The sequence below is a fragment of the Rhinoderma darwinii genome, chromosome 1 (assembly GCF_050947455.1).
Source record: "Rhinoderma darwinii isolate aRhiDar2 chromosome 1, aRhiDar2.hap1, whole genome shotgun sequence".
Classification (NCBI taxonomy): domain Eukaryota; kingdom Metazoa; phylum Chordata; class Amphibia; order Anura; family Rhinodermatidae; genus Rhinoderma; species Rhinoderma darwinii.
In genome coordinates, this window is record NC_134687.1 from 428,151,920 (window position 1) to 428,169,182 (window position 17,263).

The 17,263-nt window shown below is 39.4% G+C and overlaps 1 protein-coding gene across 1 annotated transcript in view; it reads right to left on the minus strand.

Annotated features, from left to right (window-relative positions):
• Nucleotides 1-16,376, minus strand: part of SVOP (SV2 related protein) — a 96,325-nt gene extending 79,949 nt beyond the window's left edge. The window contains exon 1 of the mRNA XM_075830418.1: nt 16,174-16,376. Coding sequence (XP_075686533.1) covers nt 16,174-16,208 — 35 coding nt within the window. The 5' untranslated portion in view covers nt 16,209-16,376. The remainder of the gene's footprint in view (nt 1-16,173) is intronic.
• Nucleotides 16,377-17,263: the final 887 nt, after the last annotated feature.

The following is a 17,263-nucleotide window of genomic DNA, read 5'->3' on the forward strand; positions in this document are numbered from 1 at the left end:
CGATCGCTGTGTCCCCATTAATTAACCCCTTAAAAGCCGCGTTCAATAGGGATTGCAGCTTTTTAGGGGTTAAACCACTATCGACGGCCTGCTACATGACAGCGGGCAGCGATGGCTGCTATGGCAACCGCACGCCTAATAATGGCGTCCGGCAATGCCATCTACTGAAGCCTAGTGGGTCCTGACAAAGTCAGGACCCACTATGCTTGCTGTCAGTGAGTAGCTGACAGCTCTAATACACTGCACTACGCATGTAGTGCAGTGTATTAGAATTGCAATCAGGGCCTCCTGCACCCAAGTCCCCTAGTGGGACAAAGTAATAAAGTAAAAAAAAAAGTTAAAAAAAGTTGTGTAAAAATAAGAAAATAAAAGTTTTAAAAGTAATAAAAGTAAAAATCCCCCGTTTTCCCTTATCAGTCCTTTATTACACCGTGTTCCAAATTATTATGCACATTGGATTTAAGTGTCATAAACATTAAATTATTAGTTTTTCAATTAAACTCATGGATGGTATTGTGTCTTAGGGCTCTTTGGATCATTGTAATCAATCTCAGGCACCTGTGATAATTAGTTTGCCAGGTGTGCCTAATCAAAGAAAAACTACTTAAAGGGAATGTGTTGCCAGAAAAACATGTTTTTTTTTTAAAAATTAAACATTTAGTGTGTGGGTGATTAAACATTGTTCAAATTTTTTTTATTTTTTTCGCGAGTCAGGAAATATTATAAATTATTTCTAATTTATAATACTACCCATTTTTGGTCACTAGATGGAGCTAGTTCCCAAAATTGCAGCATTGCAACATTGGGTTAAAAGCCCTCGCTCTAGTGAGCTCTCAGCATCCCCCCCCTCCTTTATCCTGGCTAGAGGGGTTTGAAAGGTTTAACCTCCTACACTGTGTGTCGCCATTTTTTGAGGTAACCCACAGTGTAGTAGGTTTACATACAGTAGTAAACACACACAAACACTAACATACATTGAAATCTCTTACCTGCTCCTGCCGCCGCGGCTCCCTCCGGCCCGTCCGCTCCGTTTGCTGCCGCTGTTCCATGTGCACAAGTCCGGAAGCCGCGACCGGAAGTAGTAATATTACTGTCCGGCCGCGACTTCCGGTCCACAGGAAAATGGCGCCGGACGGCGCCAATTTCGAATAGGACTGTGTGGGAGCGGCGCATGCGCAGTTCCCACACAGACGCCGTACACGGCAGTCAATGGGACGGGAGCCGTTCGCAGTCCCTATGGGACTGTGGCTGCCGTATTCCATGTCTGTGTGTGTCGTTAATCGACACACACAGAAATGGAACAAAAAATGGCAGCCCCCATAGGGAAGAAAAAGTGTAAAAATAAGAAACAGTAAAACACAAACACACAAATGAATATAAACGTTTTTATTAAAGCACTAACATCTTTAACATATAAAAAAATTATTTGTGATGACACTGTTCCTTTAAGAAGGAACGTTCCACATTATTAAGCAGGCCACAGGTTTCAAGCAATATGGGAAAGAAAAAGGATCTCTCTGCTGCCGAAAAGCGTGAAATAGTGCAATACCTTGGACAAGGTATGAAAGCATTGGATATTTCAAGAAAACTTAAGCGAGATCATCGTACTGTGAAAAGATTTGTGGCTGATTCAGAGTACAGACGGGTTCGTTCAGATAAAGGCATAATGAGGAAGGTTTCTGCCAGACAAATTAATAGGATTAGGAGAGCAGCTGCTAAAATGCCATTGCAAAGCAGCAAACAGGTATTTGTAGCCACTGGAGACTCTGGAGTCCCGCGAACCTCAAGGTGTAGGATCCTCCAGAGGTTTGCAAGTGTGCATAAAGCTATTATTCGGCCACCCCTAAACAATGCTCACAAGCAGAAATGGTTGCAGTGGGCTCAATAATACATGAAGACTAATTTTGAAACAGTGTTGTTTACTGATGAATGCCATGCAACCCTGGATGGTCCAGATGGATGGAGTAGTTGATGCTTGGTGAATGGCCACCATGTCCCAACAAGGCTGCGACGTCAGCAAGGAGGTGGCGGAGTCATGTTTTGGGCTGGAATCATGGGGAGAGAGCTGGTAGGCCCCTTTAGGGTCCCTGACGGTGTGAAAATGACCTCTGCAAAGTACGTAGAGTTTATGACTGACCACTTTCTTCCGTGGTACAAAAAGTAGAACCGTGCCTTCCGTAGCAAAATTATCTTCATGCATGACAATGCACCATCTCATTCTGCAAAGAATACCTCTGTGTCATTGGCTACTATGGGCATAAAAGGAGAGAAACGCATGGTGTGGCCCCCATGTTCCCCTGACCTCAACCCTATTGAGAACCTTTGGAGCATCCTCAAGCAAAATATCTATGAGGGTGGGAGGCAGTTCACATCAAAACAGAAGCTCTGGGAGGTTATTCTGACATCCTGCAAAGATATTCAAGCAGAAACTGTCCAAATACTCACAAATTCAATGGATGCAAGAATTGTGAAGGTGATATCAAAGAAGGGGTCCAATGTTAACATGTAGCTTGGCCTGTTAAGTTTTTTTTGATTGAAAGAGCTTTTGATTTCTGTAAATATGACCTCCTGATGCTGCAAATTCAACAAATTACCATTTTAGTTCTCTTTACAACCATTAAAATGTTTTGATCTCTGTTGTGCATAATAATTTGAAACAGTGAATTTTGAGTTTTTTACTTATAAAAAAAAATCTGTTATCTTTAGGAGATTTGTTCAATAAAATTTGCATTATACTCCAACGGTTGATGGCTTGAAGATTATACTGACTGTCATTTGCATCGACTATTTAGGAAAATCAGCGAAAAATAACATTTGCATAATAATTTGGAATGCGGTGTATTAATAAAAATAAATAAATAAATCATACATAATTGGTATCGCCGCATCAGTAACGGCCTGAACTACAAAATTATTTTATTATTTATCCCGCGCGGTGAACGCCATAAAAGAAAATAACAATAAACCATACCAGAATCACAATTTTTTGGTTACTTCACCTCTCAAAAAATGGAATAAACAGATATAAAAAAGTTGCATGCACCTAAAAATGCTTTTGATCGAAACTACAGTTCGTTACGCAAAAAATAAGTCCTCGCACGGCTTTATTGATGGAAAAATAGAAAAGTTATGGCTCTTAGAATAAGGTAACACAAAAAGAAAATGATTTTTTACAAAACTTAATTTATTGTGCAAACGCCATAAGACATTAAAAAACTATAAACATCTGGTATCGCCGTAATCGTATCGCCCCGCAGAATAAAGTGAATATATCATTTATAGCGCACGGTGAACACTGTAAAAACATAGAATAAAAAACAATAGTAGAATTGCTGTTTTTTAGTCACCACGCCACTTAAAAATAGAATAAAAACTAATGAAAAAGTCGCATGCACCCCATGAAAACTACAATGAATTCCTAAAGGGGTCTAAGTTTCCAAAATAGGGTCACTTTTGGGGGGTTTCCACTGTTTTGGCACCACAAGACCTCTTCAAACCGGACATGGTGCCTAATAAAAAGGAGGCCTCAAAATCCACTATGTGCTCCTTTGATTCGGAGGCCGGTGTTTCAGTCCATTATCACACTAGGGCCACATGTGGGATATTTCTCAAAACTGAAGAACCTGGGCAATAAGTATTGAGTTGCGTTTCTCTGGTAAAACCTTGTGTTTTACAGAAAAAAATTGAATAAAAAGGATTTTCTGACAAAAAAAAAAGAAATATGTAAATTTCACCTCTACTTTGCTCTAAATTCCTGTGAAACACCTAAAGGGTTAATAAACTTTCTAAATGCTGTTGTGAATACTTTGAGGGGTCTAGTTTCTCAAATGGGGTGTTTGATAGGGGTTTCTAATATATAGGCCCCTCAAAGCAACTTCATAACTGAACTGGAACCTAAAAAAAAATAATTAGGCAATACTTTGCTTCTTACATTATACTGATAACGAGCAGTGCCCATCCCGAGATGACCCCAGTTTTGACCGTTTGTATAAACTGAGACCCCTATTAGACCATTTCAGTGCCCGGTTTTCCCAAGCATACACCCCCGAGAAGTGTATTTCTATTGATGAATCCTTGGTACATTTTAAAGGGAGGCTTCAATTCCGCCAGTACCTGCCGAGTAAGAGGGCAAGGTATGGCATGAAGATGTATAAGCTGTTCGAGAGTGCATCAGGGTATAACTACAAATTTAGGATATATGAAGGGAAGGACACTAGTATTCAGCCCCTATAATGCCCCCCCTTACTGGGAGGTAATGCAAAAATTGTGTGGGATTTGGTGCACCCACTGCTGGACCAGGGTTACCACCTCTAACTGGATAATTTTTATAGCAGCGTCCCACTCTTCAAGTGCCTCGCTTCCAGAAGTCCTGCGGCATGCGGCACTGCTAGAAAAAAAAAACCTGAGAGGCCTCCATAAGACTCTGCTTGGGCGAACAAGAAGGGGTGAGAGCAAGGCACATTCTAGCAGCAACATATGGTGTGTCACGTACAAGGACAAGAGAGATGTCATTGTATTGACAACAATACATGGCCACACCAGTACCAATGTACCAGAACGAGGTACCAGTACAGAGACCCGCAAACCAGACTGCATCCTGGACTACAATAGGTACATGGGAGGGGTGGACTTGTCAGATCAAGTCCTGAAGCCCTACAGTGCCATACGGAAATCGAGGGTGTGGTATAAGAAGCTGGCCGTGTACATCATACAGATGGCATTGTACAATGCGTACGTGCTACATCGATGTACAGGCCAGAGGGGAACTTTCCTGGAATTTCAAGCGATGGTTATCAAGAACCTAATCTTTAGGGACCAAGAAGGGGGGGGGGGGCATCCAGTACTTCTGGAAGCAAGGCCACACGCATCCCACCAGGGCAACACTTTCCAGGAGAAGTTCCCCAAACTAGCAAGAAGGGAAAAAGTCAAAAGAGGTGCAAAGTCTGCTATAAGAGGGGGATAAGGGAGGACACAATATATCAATGTGACACGTGTCCCGAAAAAACAGGGCTCTATATGAAAGTGTTTTCAAATTTATCATACATCCCTTCGATTTTTACCCTGATGCACTCCACACAGCTTATCCCCCTCATCTTTCCCTTCTGAGCCCTGATGTGTGCCCAGGCAGCTGATAACAGCCACATGTAGTTTATTGCCGTACCCAGGAGAACCCACATTACAGTTTATGGGGTGTATATCTCCGGTGGCGCATGCTGGGCACAATATATTGGACACTGAAATGGCATATATATATATATAGAAAATTGCAAATCTCACACTGCACCATCTGCTGCGCATTACCTTTTAGACAATACCTGTGGGATCAAAATGCTCACTACACCTCTAAATGAATGCCTTAAGGGGTGTCGATTTTAAAATCGGGTCGCTTCTTGGGGGTTTCCATGGCTTGAATACCTCTGGTTTTCCGCAAATGCAACATGGCACCCGTAAACCAATCCAGCAAAATCTGGACTCCAAAGAACACATAGCGCTCCTTTCCTTCTGAGCTCTCCCATGGGCCCAAACAGCAGTTTATCACCACAAATGGGGTATTGCCACACTCAGGACAAATTGGGCAACAAAATGGGGTATTTTATTTATTGTGAAAATAAGAAATTTTGAGGCAAAACTACATATTATTGGGAAAAATTATATATTTTTTTAAATTCACAGCCCAATTCAAATAAGTTCTGTGAAAAAACTGTGGGTCTAAATGGTCACAACACCCATAAATTAACTCCTTGAGGGGTGTAGTTTCCAAAATGGGGTCACTTCTTGTGGGTTTCCATTGTTTTGATACTTCTGGGGCTCCGTAAATGCGACATGGCACCTGAAAACCAATCCAGCAAAATCTGGACTCCAAAGAACACACAGCGCTCCATCCCTTCTGAGGCCTCCCATGGGCCCAAACGGTCGTTTATCACCACAAATGGGGTATTGCCGCACTCAGGACAAATTGGGCAACAAAATTCTTGTGAAAATGAGAAATTTTTATCCAAAAATTACATCTTATTGGGAAAAATGTAATTTTTTAAATTTCACAGCCCAATTCAAATACGTGCTGTGAAAAAACTGTGTGGTCCAAATGTTAACAACAACCATACATGAATTCCTTGTGGGTGTAGTTTCCAAAATGGGGTCACTTTTGAGGGATTCCTACTGTTTTGGCACCTCAACACCTCTTCAAAACTAGCATGCTGCCTAAAATATATTCTAATAAAAAAGAGGCCCCAAAATGCACTAGGTGCTCCATTGCTTCTGAGGCCTGTGTAGAGCACACTAGAGCCACATGTGGGACATTTCTAAAAACTGCATAATCTGGACAATACATATTTAGTAGTGTTTCTCTGGTAAAACCTTCTGTGTTACAGAAAAAAAATGGAATAATATTGAAATTCAGCAAGAAAAATAAAATTTGCAAATTTCACCTCCACTTTGCTTTAATTCCTGTGTAATGCCTAAAGGGTTAAAAAACTTTATAAATACTGTTTTGAATACTTTGAGGGGTCCAGTTTTTAAAATGGGGTGTTTTATGGGGATTTCTAATACATAGGCCCCTCAAAGCCACTTCAGAACTGAACAGGTACCTTAAAAAAAAGGCTTTTGAAATTTTCTTAAAAATATGAGAAATTTCTGTTTATGTTCTAAGCCTTATAACGTCCAAGAAAAATAAAAGAATGTTCAAAAAGCGATGCCAATCTAAAGTAGACATATTTGAAATGTGAACTAGTAACTATTTTGGGTGGTATAACCATCTGTTTTACAAGCCGAATCATTAAAATTCAGAAAAATGAAAAAAAAATTACATTTTCTCTAAATTTTGCAATTTTTCACAAATAAACACTGAATATATCGACCAAATTTTACCACTAACATAAAGCCCAATGTCTCACGAGAAAATAATCTCAGAATCACTTGGATAGGTTTAAGCATTCCGAAGTTATTACCACATAAAGTGAAATATGGCAGATTTCAAAAATGGGCTCTGAGCCTTAGGCCTGATTCAGATGAACGTGGCGTTTTTGCGCACGCAAAAGACGCAGCGTTTTGCCTGCGCAAAAGCCACTTACCTGCTCCGTGAGGCAGCATCATATGATGCGCGGCTGCGTGCTTTTCGCGCAGCCGCGATCATTATGACACGCCATTTGGATGTTTGTAAACAGAAAAGCACGTGGTGCTTTTCTGTTTACATTCATCCTTTTGACAGCTGTTGCGCGAAACAGGCAGTTCGCACGGAAGTGCTTCCGTGCGACCTGCGTGGTTTTCACGCACCCATTGACTTGAACATGTCGCGCTTTTTACGCAGCGGACAAACGCTGAGCAAAAAGCACGGACTGTCTGTACTGCCCCATAGACTTCTATTGGTCCATGCGAGCCGCGTGAAAACCACGCTGCCTGCACGGACGCAATTCACGTTCGTGTGAATCGGCCCTTAAGGCCAAAACAAGGCTGCGTCCTTAAAGGGAATGCGTCGCTTTTTTTTTTTAAGTTAAACAGTTAGTGTATAAATGATTAAACATTGTTCTAATTTTTTTAATTTTTTCACGAGTCAGGAAATATTATAAATTAGATTCTAATTTATAACATTTCCCTGTGCTGGTCACTAGAGGGAGCAATTCCTAAAATTGCAGCATTGGCATGTGGTAAAGCAACCACATTGCTTTATGCTGCAAAATTTGAGAAGACACACTCGCTCTAGCGTCCTCAAACAATCCTCCCTCCTTTATCCTGGCTAGTGCCAGGATAAAGGAGGGGTTTGAACGTTCAATCCTCCTACACTGTGTGTCGCCATTTTTTGAGCGAATACACAGTGTAGTAGGCTTACATACAGTGCTAATCACACAGTAAAACACGAACAAACACAGACATAACTTACCTGCTCCTGCCGCCGCTGCTCCCTCCGGTCCGTCCGCTCCCTCTGCTCCTAGTGCTTGCATCAGAACACATGTCCGGAAGCCGCGACCGGAAGTAGTAATCTTACTGTCTGGCCGCGGCTTCCGGTCCACAAGAAAATGGCGCCGGATGTCGCTCGGCCGAAGACCTTCCATTTGGACTGTGTGGGAGCGGCGCATGCGCCGTTCCCACACAGACGGCGTACAGCATAGTGAATGGAACGGCTCCCGTTCGCATTCACTATGGGGCTGTATGTGCCGTATTCCATGTCTGTATGTGTCGTTAATCGACACATACAGAGATGAAAAAAAAAATGGCAGCCCCCATAGACAAGAAAAAGTTCGAAAATAAAAAAAGTAAAACAAACACACAAATAAATAAAACGTTTTTTAATAAAACACTAAAATAAAATTTGCATAAATATAAAAATGGTCATAACTTGGCCAAAAATGCTCGTTTTTGAAAAAGAAAAACGTTACAGTTATCTACATTGCAGCGCCGATCTGCTGCAATAGGAAATAGGGGTTTGAAAATCTGGTGACAGAGCCTCTTTAAATCGTTAGAAAGAGGGGGCCGACCCCCTCTAACAGCTCATCGCGCCCCTCGCAACGCAATCGTGGGGGGGCGATGGTTGCTATGGCTGCCTGGGGGCCTAATGAAGCCCCCCAGGTCTGCCATCTTTGTACACCTATTAAGCCCTGCCAGGGCTTAATAGTTGCCTGTCAGAATTACGATATACTGCAATACATTAGTATTGCAGCATATCGTGCAAGCGATCTTACGGTCGCTGGTTGAAGTCCCCTAATAAGAAAAGTAAAAATTAGTTAAATAAAGTTTTTTTTTGTGTAAAAAAAATAAATAAATATTAAAAGCTAAAAAAAAAAACCTTTTACCATTTTCCCGCTAGAGGATAGTAAAAAAATAAATGAATAAACATAATTGGTATCACCGCGTCCGTAAAAGTCTGAACTATTACAATATATCATTATTTAACCCGCACGGTGAACGCCGTAAAAACAATTAAATAAAAAGTGATCAAACCGTCGCATGTACACCAAAATGGTATTATTAAAAACTACAGCTTATCCCACAAAAAATAAGCCCTCATACCAAAAGTTATGGCTCTCGTTATTTGGCGACACAAAATATATTTTCTTTTTTACACTTAGGTTTTTACTTGTAAAAGTAGTAAAATATAGAAAAAACGATATATATTTGGTATTGCCGTAATCGTATTGACCCACAGAATAAATTTAACATGTTGTTTTAATTGCACAGTGAATTCCGTAAAAACGGCGCGCAAAAAACCATGGAGGAATCACAGTTTTTTTCATTTTCTACCCCACAAATAATTTTTTTCCCGTTTCCTAGTACATTATATGGCTAAATAAATGGTACTACAAAAAACTACAACTTGTCCCGCAAAAATCAAGCACTCATAGTACTATATCGACGGAAAAATAAAGACATTATGGCTTTTGGAAAGTGGGGAGGAAAAAACGAAAATGAAAATCTGAAAAAGGGATGCGGCGGGAAGGGGTTTAGGGGTTAACATCAATTGTCGGGAAAATGTTTGAGGGGCTATTGAGGGACTATATACAGAATTATGTGACAAAAAATAGTATTATAAGTGACAGACAGCAAGTCATTGGAGTATGCTTTTTTTGTGCAACATAGGGGAAAATTTAAATTCAATTTCAATTAAAGACTGGAGTAAATTAGGCGCATCTCTGGCTTTCCATCCGCCAGAAAAGAAAATCTACAAGAGCTATGAGCTGGCATGAAATTCCTAAATTATTTCAGCCAGTTTCTGGCGTAAATTATATTTAATTTGTTGGGCCGCAGGTGGCCCCGCCACATAGCGCTAAGCCCCGCTAACTTTTTAAAAAAGTGATGGATGTGGCGAAAAAATGCAAAAGTCACAAAAATGATGTAGATTGCTTGAAGGGGTTGTCCAGGCATGGTGCAGTTTTTCATACTGATGACCTATCCACAGGATAGGTCATCAGTATATGATCAGTGTGGATAGGTGATCAGTATGAAAAACCACCCCATGCCTGGACAACCCCTTTAATATATTTTCCCCATAGTGTCTGTTTTATTTTTTTTGTTTTGTATTGTTTTGATTTTTTAAAAGAAAGACAACTTTTCCAGTTTTCTTGTAGACCATGTGACACATACAAAGAATGTTTTTTGTCTAGATTACTCAAATTGTTCTCTAATGAAAGCTTAGTAAAACAGGGAATGCAATACTGTATTACGAAAAACGATATTCCTCAGCACATCCACAATGTATAGTATAAAAAGAGCTTTATTTAGTAATCTTTAAAAATCCATAGAGCACACAGGTAAGGCGTGATACAGCTTACGCGTTTCGAACAGAAGAGTTCTTACTCATAGCATACGCAAGAGATTAGATACATGTGTTTTAAAATCACAGTTAGCCAATACTGACACATTAAATTAAAAACAGTTCTACATACCATTTCTCATGATATTGAGCTAGTGGGAATACCTCTTAGGGGAGGCTATTGGAAGAGACATCTTTTCAATAGGGAAGCCTATTGAAGGGAAACGTCTTTCTCCCATGTGTATTTTCTGCTGACTGTTTTCTAAAATAAGATATTATAAATATTTAAACCGACAAATGCCCTCTAAAATGTATATAATATTCTAAGGCTTTTTCGTATAATCTTGCATGTTAGTGACATAATTTACAACATTTCTTTTTTTTTTTTAATTCTGTATTTATTTATTTATTTATTTATTTATTTATCACAATTGCATGACAGAGACATAAAACATTCCATGACTCAGTGATATACATTTGTTACATATGAGCACCAATGAAAATCATACGGATATAAAGAATTAGAAGAGAGTGAACCAGAAAGGGGAAGGGAGAAGGGTATAGTGGGACTTATCCTCAGCATCCACCCCATAAGCAGACGTCTCATAGGAAGAATAAGTAAATTTAGTTACACACTATTAGGACAACAGAGCGATGTACTCCGAAGAATTCTTAAAGCTTACCCAGGTTGACCACACGCACATAAACTTATCATGAGTGTCCCGCAAGGAAGCCATAAGCTCCTCCATACGTTTCACTTCTTGGATCTTCTGAAACCAAAGGCGCACCGCGGGGGGTTCGACCTGTTTCCACATAGTCGGAATGCAAGCACGTGCCGTGTTGATTAGCTGTCGTACTATTGACTTCTTGTATGTGGAGATTGGGATGTCACACAGATGAAGCATACAACATTTCTTATATATAAATTAAGAGCAAATTAAATCCATTGCTCAGTAATTTGTACATTTTATATCCCTTGGTTATGCATATCTAGCGCCTAAATATACATATTAATTTTTTTATTGTGGTTTTTGTCAAATCTCTTTTTCAATTGATATGGTTTGCAATTTTTTTTAGTTTGGAACAGTTGCCTTCAAATTAAAAACAGTCTAATTTCTTTGAAATTTTAGATGTCATTTATTCATGTCTAGTCTATTTACGCATAGTACCAAAACCTATTTAAAAGTATAGTGATTGTGTTTTTTAACACATTTCCCATTTTGTGGTTAGTTTCAAGGATATATTTCAATTTTTTTCTTCATATAAATTAGACTTCATATAACCTTATGGCAATTTAGTTTGTATAGGTTTCCATACGTGTCCACACATTCTGTAACTTTATCATACATGTCATTTGTTTCTTTTCAGAGAAACGGTGTGTAAAACTGTTTTTACCTGGATGTGTCAGAATTGGTTAACTGTGATTTTAAAACACATGTATTGAATCTGTTACGTATGCTATGAGTAAGAACAGTTCTGTTCGAAACGCGTAAGCTGTAACATGCCTTACCTGTGTCCTGTATGGATTTTTAAAGATTACTAAATACTAAAACTACAAGCCCCCCCCCCCCCTTCCAACTGCACTCCATTGAGGAACTACAGATCCCAGGATGCAAATTGGGTGAACACATTTGTGGCTTTTTGCTGCTATTTTTTTTCTCTTAATGCAATACTGTAATATGGATTGGAAGGCAATACTGTAGGTTTTGTGTACTGTAAAGAAATGTTTATATTCTGCATCATTTGCACAGTGTTTATATATATTTCTTGTCGCCAACAAAAACAGACTATGACTACTAAGCTTTGCTATGCCAGTATGCTTAGTTTGGACTAATTAGCTGAAAACATTAGAGGGGGAAAGTAATTTATAAAAACAACTCGTGTTTGCCAAACCAATATCAATGTAGGAGCTTCAGGAAGATTGCAAGTTTATGAAGATTGATAATGTGAAAGAATTTCAGGGCTTGGCTATCATCTACTGTACAATATGAGGGATGGAGTGAGTATGTATACACATTCTTCCCACTACATACAATTCTTGCTCTTTGGTTATATTTGTGTATAGTCTAAGTTGTTTCATTTGTTTCTTGAGGTGAGTAGACTATTGTAATATTCTTTTACAAAGATAGCTGGGCAACATTTTAACATTTTCAAATTTAATTACATCTTATTTTTCCAGTCTATACTAGCATAACAATTTTTTGACACTGGTTGAGGAGGAGAAACAAGGACCGCACATCCACAATTTTAATCAATGAACCTGAACATGAGGTTCTTAGTTAACATTTTAATCAAATTGTATGAGCCCACTTGCCACTTCACAGAACCTCCGATAAGTGGGTCCCTACTCTATTGCCTGCAACGACAATACCGCACAAACAATTATTTTTTACTTTAGTTCATACCATTTCTTATCATTTTGCTTATAAGTGAGATGTACCATAGCATCTAAAGACACTGAAGAGACACTGAAGAAAAATTATCCTTACTAGTGGAAAAAAAGTAGAGATATGTACTATATACAGTTTTATAGTACATGTGGCTAAGTGGGTCCCTACTCTATTGCCTGCCACCATAATACCGCACCCACAATTATTTTTTACTTTAGTTCAAACCATTTCATATCATTTTTCTTAGAAGTGAGATGTACCAGAGCATCTAAAGACACTGAAGAAAAATTATCCTTACTAGTGGAAGAAAAGCAGAGATATGTACTACATACAGTTATAATCCAAAACTATATCATCCATAATCCATATAGATGAGTGGTAGAGTAAAAACAAACCTCCTATTTTCAATCTCAAAGCACAGACTCCCATCAATGTTGTCTGACATTTCTCAGTGAAGATGTGTCTAGGTGAACCTTGTTAGGTGACAATGCGGCCCACCCGTCTTAAAGTCCATGTTGATAGTTAAAGGGGTTGTCTCACGAAGACAACCTCTTTCTGTAATGAAGCTGGCCTGGTGATCATCTCATAGCCATGGGTCTGGCTTCTGTAACCCCCAGCTATCAGCTATTACTGCCAGGGGAAGTTACAGCAGGAAAAATGTAGTAATACATGACATCCATTCAAAATAAATGGCCGTGCATTTAATACATGGAAAGGCAAGGTCCATCAGAACAGGAGCGGTTAATACTTAGCAGCTCTCCAAACTAGCTCATGGACCTCCCACTATGATGTTCATATGTCCTAATAGAGCATATGGACTGGGTTTGTGGTGATGGCACAACGCCTTTAATGATTTTTTTCTTTTTACACATTCTTTCCCTTCCCCTGGTCGAACTTGATGGACATATGCCTTTTTTCAACCATACTAACTATGGGGTGATTTTATTAATTGTTCTTTCTTAATAGAAAAAACAATTGGAGTAAACTCAGACACATTTATGAAGAGGCAAAAGACTCTTCATAAATGTATCGCATCTTTCGCCCGGGCCGTGTGCCACAATTGTGGCGCAACGATTGTGGCTATGCACCATCCATCCCCCCTTCGACCATAAAATAAAAAAACACATAGTCACATCAGCGCTCCTCTTCTCCCCTCTGGCTCCCTCTTCCCTCTAGCGCCGCTTGTACAAGGTCCAGACTGCGAGCAACTTCAGGGCATTATATGAGATTCAGCACTTCAAAATCATCAGTGCTGCATCGCATACAATGTCCTGACGCTGCCCGGCATCATTATGTTTTATGGACACTGCAGGAGTGATGAGGGAGCCAGAGGGCTGAAAAGGAAAGGAGAAGTGACTATAATTAATTTATTTTTTGTAACTGTCCAATGGGGGGGCAGTAAGATGGGGGGGGGGGGGGCAAAGTAGGGGCCCGGTACGGGCCTCTACCTTGCTATGCCCCATTGAATGAAATCTACGCCAGCTGGCATAGATCCCCACTATAATTTATGCCAGTTTTCTGGAGTAAATTATAATAAATGTGTTGGGCATGTCCATGCCCCCTTCCCACCAAAGTAACGAGGGTAGAGTAAAAAGCCAAAAAAACTCAATTTGCATCACAAATTATTACTTTTGTGACTGGTGTAGAAATATTAATCAATTACCCCCTGTGTATGTAACTATGTAACCCAAAAGATTTATATTTAGACAACGTTTGTATACTTGGTTTTAAAAGGGCTCTTTGTACAGTCCTTTAACACAGGTTACTGGCATACCTGATCCATGTTATAACAGTAATTTGTGTTAAAATACCATATGTTATTTTACTACAAATGTAAACAGGGCCATCAATTACATACATTATGTTAAAATTTGGTTGCCAAGCTGAGATCTCAGCAACAGCAGCTGTAGGAAGGGAGTGTGTTTGTGTGTTGTTGTACTTACTCACAACCATATGGCAGTAGATACAAGAGACATAGAGATCAATGTACGCACTGCATCCATATACACTGACATCTAAGATTGGGGACTAAACATTAAAAAAATACCATATGGTATTTTAACATGAGTTATGTGCACTTTGTGCATCAGTTATGTTGTGTACTCCCTATTGAATTCAGCAGTCAACGTGCTATGTTGTTCTTTTTTAAAATGCCAGGGCATAGCAGTAGCTAGTAGTTCCAGCACTTCAGTCATCCCTTTAGTGGGAGCTCATGCAATAATTGATGCACATGTTATACCAGTAACTCGTGTTACAATAACATACCATATTTTACTGCAAGAGTGAATCGGGCCTTAATCCGAATATATATTATGTTAGACAGCTCAGATATCAGACAGCAGCTATACAGTTTTTGTATTTACAAATGAACATATAGTGTATAGTATATAGGGACATGGTGCATACATAGAGATCCATATAAGTAACACAACCATGTACACTGAACATCCACATTGCCATATGGATGTTCATAGACATTGTCCCATCTTTCAATCGCTGTCCCTGAGATTTCAAACAACAGTTTTCTGATAAATTAGATATATCTTTTCCTGTGAGGGTATGTTCACACGGAGTGTTTTCAGACGTTTTTTGGGCCGTAAACGTCCCGAAAAATGGCGACAAATCGGAAGCAGAACGCCTCCAAACATCTGCCCATTGATTTAAATGGGAAAAACTGCGTTTTGTTCCGACGGGCGTTTTTTATGCGGCCTTTTTTCAAAACGGCCGCGAAAAAGAAGTGCATGTCACTTCTTCAGCCATTTTTGGAGCCATTTTTCATAGACTCTATAGAAAAACAGCTAAGCAAACTCGCGTTTTTCGCAGCGTTTTTGACGGACATTTTTGGAGCTGTTATTCTATAGAGTCTATGAAAAACGGCTCCAAAAACGGCCCAAGAAGTGACATGTACATCTTATTAGCTGGTGTCTTTTTACGTGCCGTTTTTGGAAAATGAACGTAAAAAAAGGCCCCGTCGGAAAAGAGAACCGTATTTCCCATTGAAATCAATGGGCAGATGTTTGGAGGCTTTCTGCTTCCGATTTTCAGGCATTTTTCAAGGCCCCGAAATACGCCTGAAAACACTCTGTGTGAACATACCCTTAGGCTGTATGTTAAATTTTTGGCAATTTTATTAGGGTTGTGACAATACAGAGATTTTGCCATATAAAAGACAATTTATTCGTGTTTTGTGCCCACTGCTTTTAGAGAGCCCTCTTAAAAGGGAAATGAATGGAAAACTGACCCCCCTGATATAATGCCCTGCATTGCTAATTAAATGAAGACAATAAAGATTCTCTCAGACACAACCTTTAGGTTACTGAATACAGCTCTGCTCGTGTTTTAGTCACTAGCCCAGTGTTACAATAGAAAAATCACCGCAATTTGATGCCTAATCTGCAATGAATTTCAGTTGCAATTCTTTACAACACATAAGGGGCCTTTATCCTGCACCGTGGCTGCTGAATACATTTACTGATCTTTCAAAAAGATGATGATGATGATGATGAGGAATCGGATGATGATGATTCTTGAGCTACTCACGGAAGATGTCTTAGCTGGAACAGGTCATCCTCCATCTCTGAGCTGTGTGTGGTATAGATGCCCCGACTGGTCTCATGGCCTCTCACATTGTGCTGGATTCAGGAGGTCTGCCTGCTGGACAGCTCCTGTGTGTTGTGAGCACAAACAGATGTGTCAGAATTCAGGGATGGTTCCTTGCCAGGAATGCTAGCCACACAGGCCCTCCTATCCTCTCACATGTAACATAGCCCTCCATTGGCTCTTCCTGTATTACATAGATTGCTTACTGAATAGCTGTTTCCTATTGGCTTCTCATAGAACCCTGGCTGGTAATAATAGCTGATTGATAAAACTCAGCAAGTCAGTTACTTGACTTAAAGCATGCAGATTTATCATTTTTATCTGTGTATATTTTTGATGAAAAAAAAATTATTGCATAAATAAATATATATATATATCATTTTTTTGAACAGGAGCATACTGCTTTACTATTGTTATTTACTTATGTGAGCATTTATTTATTTTAAATATAGCTTATTTAGGCAAACTTTAAAAAATATAACTTGAATGCCATTGACTTTTAAACATTAAAGGTTATGTACACCTTTGAAAACGATTTATTTTTTTTAAATAAAAAGGTGTATCAGTGTGTATGGTGCAACTTTGTAATTACATTTTATTTTTTTTTAAATTACTTTTCGAGATACAGCTGCTTTGTTTCCTGTATACAGAGCAGCTGTATCTTGCGCTGAGACCTGAATCTGTCAGGACAGCGGGACTGACGGGTTCAGTGACAGCAGGTCATGTGTGTCTCTGACAGCCAGGATCCAATGGGCAGATGTTTGGAGGCATTCTGTTTCCGATTTGTCAGCCATTTTTCGGGACATTTACGGCCCGAAAACCGTCTGAAAACACTCCATGTGAACATACCCTAAGAGCGAATTTTATTGTTTTTCTGAACAAAGCCGTTGGAGGTGTAAGCTGCTGTTGGCATTCTAAAAATATCTTACATTTCCACACACTCAAACTTTCTTTGCTCAGAAAAAAAATCTGTAATTTGCGTATCAAAAAGATCTGTACTAATTGAAGAAAATGGCACATGCTGTTCTAC